Here is a 12,225-nt window from a genome sequence, read left to right as displayed (position 1 = left end):
CAGTCAAGATGTGCTCATATATAGATACCATGTTATCAAAATGAAGTTTTGTATACAAATTATCTAATTATCTTCATACAATTGTAGTGAATAAAAAACACTCATAAACCATCCCAATACATAGAATTCATTTTTCTAGCAATTTAAAAAATTTCCGAAAATACTGAAACACGTACACTAACGAGTATTACGTCCAGATACATCCAACTGATAGGCAGTTAAATTTGGTAAAATATCAAAATGAGAAAATAAATTGATTGTGTTTTATTACTATAATAACTGAAGAACAATCATACAAGATTCCTACCATACAGTAATTAATAAGAGGTGGTCACACTCTTTTGTATTTGATTCCATTCCATATTCAAAAATTAGTTACTTCCTCTGTGCGCCTCTGCCTTGCCTATATATAGTAACGTCTACCTAACGCTGCAACACCATTTACACTTCCCGCGTTCATCTCTCTGCAGAGAGAGAGAGAGAGAGAGATTCTCTCTACTTGGTGTAACTATCAATCTCTTTGCTAGTCGTCGCCAACGACTTTAACATCACTCTCTTCTGGTACATAACTCTTTAATCTCGTAACATTTTAACAAATTTACGTTTGCTGTATAATAAAACCTCTATATTCCATTATTTTGTGATCCTGGTTCCCACTCGATTATTATTTATCGAGAATTATTATTTAATTGTTTATGGTTGTTAATTATAATGGATTAGGTACTGAATTCTGCAACTGAATATTCAGGTTATTGAAAAATCATGTCCGATAATATATTTTGTTGAATTTTGTGCTTATTATACTCGAATTTTCGAATAAAATAGCATCAAAAAGTCGTCGTTGTCTATTTAGAAACTACGTGATAGACTAAACTGGAATACTGAATTGAAATAGACAGCTAACAACAGTCAAGTGTGTAAAGATAATTGTACAGTAAGATATGTATTGTTTGTTTGTTAATTACTTATTTATTTGTTTAATTTCGATAGATCCGTAGAAGGCGGTTTGTTTGTGGAAACAATTGTAAATTACAATTATATGTTTTTGTAGTTTAGTATCTTTGGCCGTCCATGGGAAAACGTCAAGTTTCGAGAAATAGAATCTTCAAAACCAGCTAATAAATAAACCAAACTGTATATGTAATATTGTAATCCCACTGTTTGGTTTTCATTGTATCGATTCTCGAAGAAACTTTCTACTTATAGTGTGGCATGTTAATGGAAGTGTGTTAGTTTTTGTTTTGTACAAGGAGTATGTATTAAGTTCCTCTGTTTTTGGTTGTCGAAGAAAGTTTGCCGAGGTAAAACATGTGTGTAGTGCTTGCTTGATTTGTATCTTGGATTGGATGCTAGTTTTTTACTATGTTGATTCTTCTTTTGCTGTATTTATACGTTATTACTGGAAGTTCTAATGTGCAAAAATTATGATTTATTTACTTTATAGTTCGAATTTGTTACCTGTACTTGAGATACCGTGTTAATAGTGGACTATGGACATGTATAACTGCATAAAAAATGTGTACTAGTCTGAATTGGTTGCATGGTAATTTGTTGTTTGTTTTTAAATTAAGTGAATAATCTTTGGTTTCAAGGCCCTAGTTAGTAGTTCCAGTAGCACAGTTTTGATGCCGATTTACTGTTTTGTATATTTTCAGATCAGTTAATGAGACTAGGGAGCTTATAGATAATTACTAATATTTTGGTTTGTTTAATTTTGTGTAAGTATAGGTTATAGGATGGGGATTCTTAGCGAAGATGGAACTGGGCTCAGGAGAAGAGGGTGTTCGTGTTCAAAGGAAGATTTTCTTCCAGAGGAGTCATTTAAGAGCTGGGGAAACTATGTAAGTGCCCTGAAGGCGACTCCCTCTCGGTTCGTGGATCGGGTATTCACTCGATCAGCTGACCAGGCTGAGTTGGAGGCCAAAGCTCGGAGCCACAATGAGATGAAGAAGACTCTGTCATGGTGGGATCTAATGTGGTTTGGCATGGGAGCAGTGATTGGAGCTGGAATATTTGTTCTTACCGGGTTAGAAGCGCGTGATCATGCTGGTCCTGCTGTTGTTCTCTCCTATGTCGTCTCTGGGATCTCTGCTTTGCTATCTGTATTTTGCTACACTGAGTTTGCTGTGGAAATCCCGGTTGCAGGTATGAAAACATAGGAATGACATGCTATTATGGGTCATAAGTTGACCAAGAATGGTTTATTTATGTTTTTGAAAAGTTAATTCAGATTCATGTGATCTCTTGTCTTGCTGGAAATTATTTGAAGATAAAAAGAATGAGCTATCTTTTTTACCAGAAAATGTATTAATACGTTCAAATTCATTCAAGAATGTACACATCTAGCGAACTATCAATCTTGCGGTATTTATGCACTAGGACTACTATAGTTCAGAAAGCTTGTAAGTTTGTTATCAATTTCAGTTATATTCACTTCAGTAACAGTGTTAAATGATAAAATTAGAGAGCACAATTAAAAAATTTGAAGTTGGGGCGCTTTGGTGACATGTTCATAGCCATAAATACATGGTCCTTGTGTGTAGACCTTTTTAAAACATCTGATCCCTAATCTTGTATCCTTTAGAGAAAAGCCCCCTTGGAAATTTTTTTCAACTTGCATCCTTTTTATTTAACTTGTTATCTACATATCTGTGGGCAGTACGTATGCAGTTTTGTAGTTGTTTTTATAGTTAAATTCTTTCCATTTCTCCAGGTGGCTCATTTGCCTACCTAAGAGTAGAACTCGGTGAGTTTGTGGCCTTCATTGCTGCTGGAAACATAATTCTTGAGTACATAATTGGCGGTGCAGCAGTGGCTCGATCATGGACATCCTACCTAGCCACCCTTTGCAACCAAGACCCGGATGATTTTCGTATTTATGCCAGTGCGCTTGCAGATGACTACAATCATCTTGACCCCGTAGCTATTGGCATAATCATAATCGTTTGTCTGTTTGCAGTTTTTAGCACCAAAGGGTCATCTCGTTTAAACTACATTGCCTCGTGTGTCCACGTAATTGTGATTCTCTTCATCATAATTGCTGGCCTTATGAAAGCAGACACTGATAACTACCGTGATTTTGCACCTTACAAAGCACGTGGCATCTTCAAAGCTTCTGCTGTCTTGTTTTTTGCTTATGTTGGATTTGATGCTGTTGCAACAATGGCAGAGGAGACTAAAAATCCTGCTAGAGACATTCCTATCGGTCTTGTAGGCTCAATGGTGATTACCACCACTTTATATTGCTTGCTAGCTGTGACACTCTGTCTCATGCAACCCTACAAGCAGATTGATAGAGATGCTCCATTCTCTGTTGCCTTCGAAGCTGTGGGGATGAACTGGGCAAAATATCTTGTTGCAGCCGGAGCACTAAAAGGCATGACATCTGTATTACTTGTTGGAGCAGTTGGTCAAGCTCGATATTTGACACATATTGCACGTACGCACATGATGCCACCATGGTTTGCCAATGTCAATCCAAAAACAGGAACTCCAATTAATGCAACTGTTGTCATGCTTGTAGCAACTGCAATTGTTGCATTCTTCACTAAGCTTGGTGTTCTAGCTAACCTCCTATCAATCTCAACACTTTTCATCTTCATGCTCGTCTCTGTTGCGCTTCTGGTACGTCGCTACTATGTTTCTGGTGTGACAACGACAGCCGATCGTAACAAATTCATCGCATGTATTGTCCTTATACTTGGTTCCTCAGTTGGGACTTCTGCCTACTGGGGACTTAGTGAACATGGTAAGATTGGATATTTAATAACAGTGCCAATCTGGATACTGGCTACTATTGGAATCAAGGTATTTGTTCCGCATGCACGGGATCCAAAGCTATGGGGTGTTCCATTGGTGCCGTGGTTGCCATCTGCATCCATTGCCATTAACATTTTCCTCCTTGGATCCATTGATGGCGCTTCATTCGTCAGATTTGGAGTGTGGACTATCCTGCTTCTGATATATTACATATTCTTTGGTCTTCATGCTTCGTATGATATTGCTAAGGAATATGAAGGTAAAGATTACGGGTTGACTCTAAAGAAGACCGAAGAGGGTGGTGGTAGTCCAACTGCTGCATCTAAATCTATTGCTGTAGATAATAAGAATGGTTATGCAAATCCTAGTACCTAAACTTGTGCGGATACACGTGTGTAATGTAGCCTTTAGAACTTCTCTTCTATTGCTTTCTCTCTATTCTCTATGTAATTATGAAACAAAATGCAGTCTTTTATGTCATGAATTCTAAAGGTGTGTGATTGAACGTGTGATAAACTAATCAAAGGGAACAACATTGTGCACATTAATATGTACTCTTTGAACGTCTGAACAATTATGTTTGTGTTTTTATACTGCTTTTAAACTGCATTTCTCAAGGACAGGTTTTCAATAAGTTTATAAATTATTTTTGTACAATTTATGGCTTAATAAATTGTCTCTCTCTTGCCCAAAAAAAAATAAAAGACGATAAAACTGGGATTCGGAAATGGAAATACCGTTAATGGCCAGCCCCAGGCCAAGAAAACCACGAGTGGGAGCAATTCGATTCGCGCTGGTTTTAGACCCAGTCCGTACCCATAAAAACGTACAGAATTGCAATCAAAATTATGAGTCTGGTTTTGATTTAATTCTATTAAGAATGGCTCGATTTAGGTTAAAAAGCTATTATTTTAAATTATATATTTTATAGATAATAAGCCTATTCATAAAATTAGAATTATTGAATTATTTGGAGATTAAAATTTTAGTTATTATTCATAGTTTAAATTAGGGATGATGATTTGTATTGATCCGATTAATACCTAATATGTATCGAACCAATTGGATTTTACCGAACCAGAACCCGAAATAGGTTCGATTTTGGGTCTAATATTTAAACTCGAACTATTTTCGGACGGGTTTGATTTTTGATCTTATCCTTTCGGACCCGACCTGAAAACCCGAAACCCGTTTATATTTAACCCGAACTGAAACCGAAGCTCGTAATAAAATATAAATAAGATAATACTCATGCTCGTGACTTCTTCCTTCGATTATCGGTCATCATCTTCTTCGCATATGACTTAAGAGAAAGTTTTAATATTCTGACGGATACCACCATACTGCTTGGTCCAAAGTTGGCATTAATAATCCATTACTCCATATTGACCCGACAGTACTAGTCGAAATTTTCATATCTTGATCCTCATTCTGATCTGTTAGAAATATTGAGCATTTATAGTAGAGTTTAATGGTGAAATAGAGTTTAATGGTGAAATAGAGTTTAATTATATTGTGCCAGAGTCTCCTTTCTGCAATACTGACTGTCATGATTGCTGAATACAGTAAAATTTTACTTCATTCCATAACAATAACGAGAGATTACAATACCATTGACCTTGGCTTGTTTTCTGGGCAACTGAGATGTTACTACTGAATCATGATTGTTATTCACTTTTTTTCATTGAATAATTTTATTTTTATAAAATTTCAATCTAGAAATAAATACAATTTATTAGTCCCTTTCTTTTTTTTTTTTAATTTTTTTTAAACTCTTTTAAAAAATTTATCGTTTGACTTTTATAACCCATAATTGTAGATATTTTGACCGGATAGTGAAATTAATTATTTTAAAAATTAAAATTGTATATAGATTTTAGTATAAGTTATATACTTTTTTTTCAGAAATGTTTTACTTTTCTTATATGATCAAAGAGATTTGTCCATAAAAATTAAATGTTAAACATAAAAATAAAGGGGGTCGAAATTTTATTTTAAATTTATCTTCTATATCTATAAATAGATTGAGTTTTAACTTTGAATATATTTATAAATATAATTTTAATTTTGAAAAAAAGTTAAACTTTTTATCTATATCATAGTTCACTTTGATAATTTAAGTCTGTCATTTGTAGAACCAAAAATGATATCATCAACATATATTTGCACCAAAAGTAATTCCTTTCCATGGTTGAGGTTGAACAGTGTTCTGTCAATAGTCCCTCTGTTAAATCCACTTTCCAGAAGAAACTGAGCTAATGTCTCATACCATGCTCTGGGAGCTTGTTTAAGACCATAAAGTGCTTTATCAAGCCTGTAGACATGATTGGGAAATTTGGGATCTACAAAGCCTGGAGGTTGTTCAACATATACCTCTTCTTCCAATTCTCCATTGAGAAAAACACTTTTCACATCCATTTGAAAGACTTTAAACTTCTTGTGAGTAGCATAAGCCAAAAATATCCTTATGGCTTCCAATCTAGCAACTAGTGCAAATGTTTCATCATAATCAATTCCCTCCTGTTGAGAGTATCATTTTGCAACCAGCCTTACTTTATTCCTTGTAATTATGCCATCACTATCAGTTTTATTTCTGAACACCCACTTTGTACCAACAACAGAACTGTTCTTTGGTCTTGGCACTAGGGTCCAGACTTTATTTCTTTCAAATTCATTTAACTCTTCCTGCATTGCTTGCACCCAATCAGCATCTTGAAGAGCTTCTTCCACTTTCTTTGGTTCAGTCTGAGAAAGAAAAGAATGATAGAGACATTCATTTGATGTAGCTGTTCTAGTTCTGACACCTGCATCAGGATTTTCAATAATTAAGTCAGGTGTATGTGCTTTTATCCACTTCCTTGCAGATGAAAGGTTATCTCTAGAACTGGATGCTCCCCCATGATCCATGCTGTCTCCATCAATATTTTATGATGCTCCCCCTAAAATTATGCTCTCTGAGTTGGATCCTTCAGAATTTGAGTTTCCAGAAATATCAGAATTTGGCCCATCAGAACTTGAAGAGCCTGTTGTAGGTTCTGATGCTTCTTGAGATGTGGTTGGATCTTCAATATGCTCCCCCTGCACAGGTGCATTTTCCTTTGGCGTAGTCACCACAGTTTCAATAACATCAGAGTTTAATCCATCAGAGTTTGTAGTATCAGGATTTAGACTGTCAGGATTTACAGAATCAGAATTTAAAACTTCATTTTTGAATCTTAGCTGATCATGATCATTGAAATCTTCAAGTCCAGTAATCTTCTTATCATCAAAAGAGACATTGATAGATTTCATAAAAACCCTTGTTCTTAAATTGTAGACTCTGAAAGCTTTTGTGGAAAGCGGATATCCAACAAAAATTCCTTCATCAGCTTTTAGATCAAATTTGGATAGCTGTTCGGGATGAGTCTTAAGAACAAAACACTTGCATCCAAATACATGAAAGTACTTCAGATTTGGCTTCTTTTTCTTCACCATCTCATATGGTGTTTTTCCATGCTTGTTGAGAAGTGTTGCATTCTGAGTAAAACGAGCAGTCTGCACAACTTCAGCCCAGAAACAGGTAGGTAACTTTGCTTCATCAAGCATAGTTTGTGCAGCTTCAATAAGAGTTCTATTCTTTCTTTCAACAACTCCATTTTGCTGTGGAGTTCCAGGAGCAGAGAATTCCTGCTTTATTCCATGATTTTTGCAGAACTCTTCCATAATCAAATTCTTGAACTCAGTGCCATTATCACTCCTTATGATTTTTACAGAGTCTTTGACCAATTTATCCAGTTGTTTGACATGATCAATCAAGATAGATTCGGTTTCACTTTTTGTGTGCAAAATATACACACATGTGTATCTGGTGAACTCATCCACTATGACCATAAAATATTTCTTCTTTGCAATAGACATGACATTCACTGGACCAAATAGATCAACATGTAGTAGGTGATAAGACTCAAGAATTGAGTATTCAGTATTGCTCTTGAAAGAAGATTTTCTTTGTTTTGCCTTCTGACATGAATCACAAAGGCCATCAGGAGCAAATACTGATTTTGGCAGTCCTCTCACAAGATCTTTCTTGACTAGTTCATTTATATTGTTAAAATTTAAATGAGAGAGTTTCTTGTGCCAATCCCAACTTTCTTCAATTGATGCTCTACTCAACAGACAGATTGCAGAACCATCAGTACTTGTTGAAATCTTGGCTTCATAAATGTTACCATGCCTGTATCCTTTCAAAACAACTTTGCCTGTAGATTTGCTTATAACTTCACAGTGTTCTTCAAATAAATCCACATGATAACCTCTGTCACAGATTTGACTAACACTCAGCAGATTGTGTTTAAGTCCTGAGACTAGAGCTACTTTTTCAATGATGACATTCCCAAGATTGATATTGCCATATCCCAGAGTTTTTCCTATGTTGCCATCTCCATAAGAAACACCTGTGCTAGCTTTCTCCACAAAGTTTGATAGCAGGGCTTTATTTCCAGTCATATGTCCTGACATCCACTGTCCAGAACTAGGATGTTCTTCCTGTTACCCTGCAATCACAAAGACCACTAATGATTAGTTTTAAGGACCCAGACTTGCTTGGATCCTTTGGCCTTATTAAGTTTGTTAACATTTGCAGCGGATTTAGCATCAGAGTTTATGTTAACAGTTTTCTTATCAGAATTTGCAATATCAGACTTTGCATCAGAACTTACACTAGAAGGAATAATGCTAACTTTCTTTAAAGAAGGTTTTATTTGATAATAATCATAGTACAAACTATGATATTCCTTACAAGTATAAATGGAATGCCATAAACTACCACAATGAAAACAAGGATTTTGTGGTGTATATCTAACAGATTGACTCTTAACTCCTGATTTTGAAGGTAAGGAGTTTATGTTTTTATTCTTCCTGCAAAAAGAAGCCAGATGGTTAGAATTTCCACAGTTATGACATGTTTTTCTAAGAGCATTAGGAACAGGCTTATAATTGTTACTTTTGTTCACACCTTCCTTTCCATTCTTATTTTTCCTAGGTGGTTTTACCTTGTTTACATTTTTAACCTTTTTCAGCTTATGTTTAAGCTGCTTCTTAGTCATTAAGCCTATGTTAACTTCAGTTGGCTTATCCTGTTTTGGTTTGTCAGAAGTTAATTTCTCTATAACTTTTGATTTATCAATATCAGACTTTACAGCTACAAACTTAACATGATTTACCTTGGGATTTTGTTTAACAACTATAGGCTCAATTTCTACAGTTCTCTTATCATTCTTATCATCTCCATAACCTAAGCCCTCTTTCCAATTTCCACTACTCAACAAATTCTGAGTTGTTCTGCCAGAGTTAGTCCAAGTCCTGATAATCTCTCTTTCCTTTCCAAACTCAGTTTTTAGAGATTCATTCATTTTTAGCACTTCATCCCTTACATAAAAGGTATCATCTCTATCTTTCTGAGTTTGATGGAACATGACTAACTCTTTTTCTAAATAATCATTCCTCTTTTTATAAGCAAGATTTTCAGAAGTTAATCTTTCACATGTTAAAGTTTGATCTCTATAACTAATGAACATGGTTTTAAAATATCTTCTCAACTCAGTAATATCATCAGTATGAAAGACATAAGTAGTTTGAGGTAACTTTAAGTCAGCAGTATCAGAACTGCTATCAGCATTTGCCATCAAGGCATAGTTCACCTCACTTTTAGAATCTGAAGTGTCTGTCCAGCTTTCCTTCTTTGTGACAAGAGCCTTGCCTTTGTCACTCTTCACTTTCTTGCAATCAGGATATATGTGTCCTTTCTCACCACAGTTGTAGCATTTTACATTTGAGTAATCTCCTCTGTCAGACTTTCCTCCTTTGCCTTCAGATTTTCTGAAACTCTTCTTATCAGAACTTGCACCTTTCCTGGAAAATTTCTTTCCCTTTTTGGAATTTCCTGTATGCAATCCTTGAGATTCCTTTCACCATAAGAGCACACAGCTTCATCATCTCTTCATCAAGATTCATCTCAGGTAAGCTTTCAGGTTCTGAGTCATCATCACTATCAGAACTTGATGACTCAGTATCAGACTTTGTGATGAGAGCTTTTCCCTTGCCTTTTCTTGAGGCAGCTGCTTTGGGGACTTCCTCCTCAGCCTTAAGAGCAACTGTCCTTGACTTTCTTCCATGCCTCTTGCTTCTTTGTTCCATCTCAAGTTCATGAGTCTTGAGCATCCCATAAATTTCATCAAGAGTTGTTTCATCAAGATTATAGTTGTCTCTTATAATGGTGGCCTTCAAATCCCAACTTTCAGGAAGAGCTAACAGGAATTTAAGATTTGTATCTTCAAGATCATATTCCTTGTCAACTAGTGACAAATCATTCAAGAGTTTGACAAATCTATCATATAAACCAGTCAATGACTCATCAGGTTTTGAGTCAAAGTGCTCATACTCTTGAGTGAGTATAGTCTTCCTGTTCTTCTTAATTGAATCAGTTCCCTGGCATCTTGTTTCCAAGGCATCTCATATCTCCTTTGCAGTTTTGCAGTTGATTACCCTGTTTGACATGACATTATCAATGGTACTATGCAGCAAGTGTCGTACCTTTGCATCCTTAGCAATAGATGAGATATCTTCAGCAGTGTAATCACTTTTCTCCTTTGGTACAGACTTTGCTGGTTCACCTGCAACTACAACAGAGAGCTTGGTTGGTTTGTGTGGTCCTTCATTGATTCTGTCAAGGTATTCCGGATTTGTAGCTTCCAGAAACATAGACATCCTCACCTTCCATATGAGATATTCAGATGGTTTCAGTATGGGAACTCTAATAGTCTCATATCGATTATGGATTTGAGTCTTTGGAGGTTCTTCAGTTTTGGTGGGCTTGGTTGGAGTTTGTTCTTCTTCAGACATGATTGTTTTTGGATCTTAAACTGTTTGTGTGTTAACAGACTGCTCTGATACCACTTCTTAGGTCACACACACTGTAGAAGGGGGTTGAATACAGTGTTTACTACAATCAAATCGAATTAAAGAACACAAGTAACATAACACAGATTTTATTCAACACAATAAACTCTGTTACAATATGGAACTGTCCTCTCTCAGTGATGAACAAATTATCACGAGAGCTGCTAGGGTTACAAAGAATAATAACTTCGATTAAGATAACACATATAGTGTAAACCCTATGCCTGTGTTTATATACTACACAGTTACAAGATAATGTTCTAATTGATATGGAATATAATTCTGCTTCCTAAAATATATCAACTAGTTATCTTTTCTTCCAAGTATTCTATTCTTCATAGAATTCATTCTTCATGCATATTTCTTCTTGTATTTGTCTTGATCTTCTTTTCTTTCAATCAACCGCCTGCCTTATCTAAAAGTCTCCTTAAGTCCTGATATTATCTCCTGATAAATATCTTCTGATAACTTAAGTTCTGATAACTTAAGTTCTGATATCTTAAGTTCTGTCTTCAGTATAAGTGCTGATTTCCAGTTAAGTACTGATTTGTCCTGTTAAGTAAGATCTGAAAACTTAAACATAAATCATATTAGCCATGACACCATAAATATATCTAACAATCTCCCCAACTTGTAAATTAGCATAATATACAAGTTCAACAGATATTTGATGATGTCAAAAAACATTAAGTACAAATGCATGAGAATTTGACTAGATAACTACAACTTATAGTCCTTATAGCTTTACCATCCTCAAGGTCTGATAACAGCTTCAGTCTGTATACACTTCAGAATTTAAGCAGTTGTAGATCTTTGACTTGGATTCAATTTCTGATCTCTTTGAGATCAGGAGTTGTTCTGAGATAGTTCTTCAAAAGACTTCTCTCAGCATATTCAAGTTCATTGACCATCCTCCTTTTAGCATTTTTCAATTCAGCTATATCTTCACCAGTTTGAAAAATAGCTGCTCTGAGATCATTTATCTTAGCTTTTCTTATCTCCTGATCTAGTCTGATCAGATATGCCTTGTCAGACTCTAGATTGAATTCCACAGCCTTATAACCAAAGTAGTTATGAGACAAAGGAGATGGTTAGAATTGATCAAGGATTACGACTGTACAATTAACTATCATCCCGGTAAAGCAAACGTTGTAGCGGACGCGTTGAGTCGAAAAGAAAAATTAAATGTATTATCAGTACCTGAGGAGATATATAAGGAATTTCAGAATCTGGAATTGGAGATTAGGGTTTGCAAGCCTGATGAAGCAAAAATGTATAGTATGACTTTCCAGCCGGAGTTGTTAGAGAAGATAAAGAAGTGTCAAGAAGAAGTAATGGATCTGGACATAAATCGTCTGGTAGGTGAAGAATTGTGCACGCAAAAGGACGATCAAGGTATTCTTAGGTTTTCTTCTAGAATTTGGATTCCACCAATGACGGAGTTGAAGAATGAAATGTTACAGGAAGCTCATAATTCAAGGTATTCAATCCATCCAGGGAGTACCAAGATGTACAGAGATTTAAAGGAAA

General features: G+C 35.5%; 1 protein-coding gene across 2 annotated transcripts; it reads left to right on the top strand.

Annotated features, from left to right (window-relative positions):
• Window positions 1-410: 410 nt before the first annotated feature.
• LOC141671439 (cationic amino acid transporter 1-like) lies at window positions 411-4,350 on the top strand. 2 transcript variants are annotated; one of them, XM_074477690.1, is made up of 3 exons: window positions 411-561; window positions 1,729-2,145; window positions 2,714-4,350. In XM_074477690.1, exons 2-3 carry the CDS (start codon window positions 1,737-1,739, stop codon window positions 4,132-4,134), a joined length of 1,830 nt encoding a protein of 609 aa, XP_074333791.1. In that variant the 5' UTR covers window positions 411-561; window positions 1,729-1,736; the 3' UTR covers window positions 4,135-4,350. The 2 variants fall into 2 exon arrangements, with proteins under 2 accessions (XP_074333791.1, XP_074333790.1); XM_074477689.1 differs by lacking the exon at window positions 411-561 and adding an exon at window positions 988-1,301.
• Window positions 4,351-12,225: the final 7,875 nt, after the last annotated feature.

The sequence above is a fragment of the Apium graveolens genome, chromosome 7, assembly GCF_009905375.1.
Source record: "Apium graveolens cultivar Ventura chromosome 7, ASM990537v1, whole genome shotgun sequence".
NCBI classification, from domain to species: Eukaryota; Viridiplantae; Streptophyta; class Magnoliopsida; order Apiales; family Apiaceae; genus Apium; species Apium graveolens.
The sequence above is the reverse complement of the archived record's forward strand: the minus strand, read 5'-3'. Positions and strand labels throughout refer to the sequence as shown.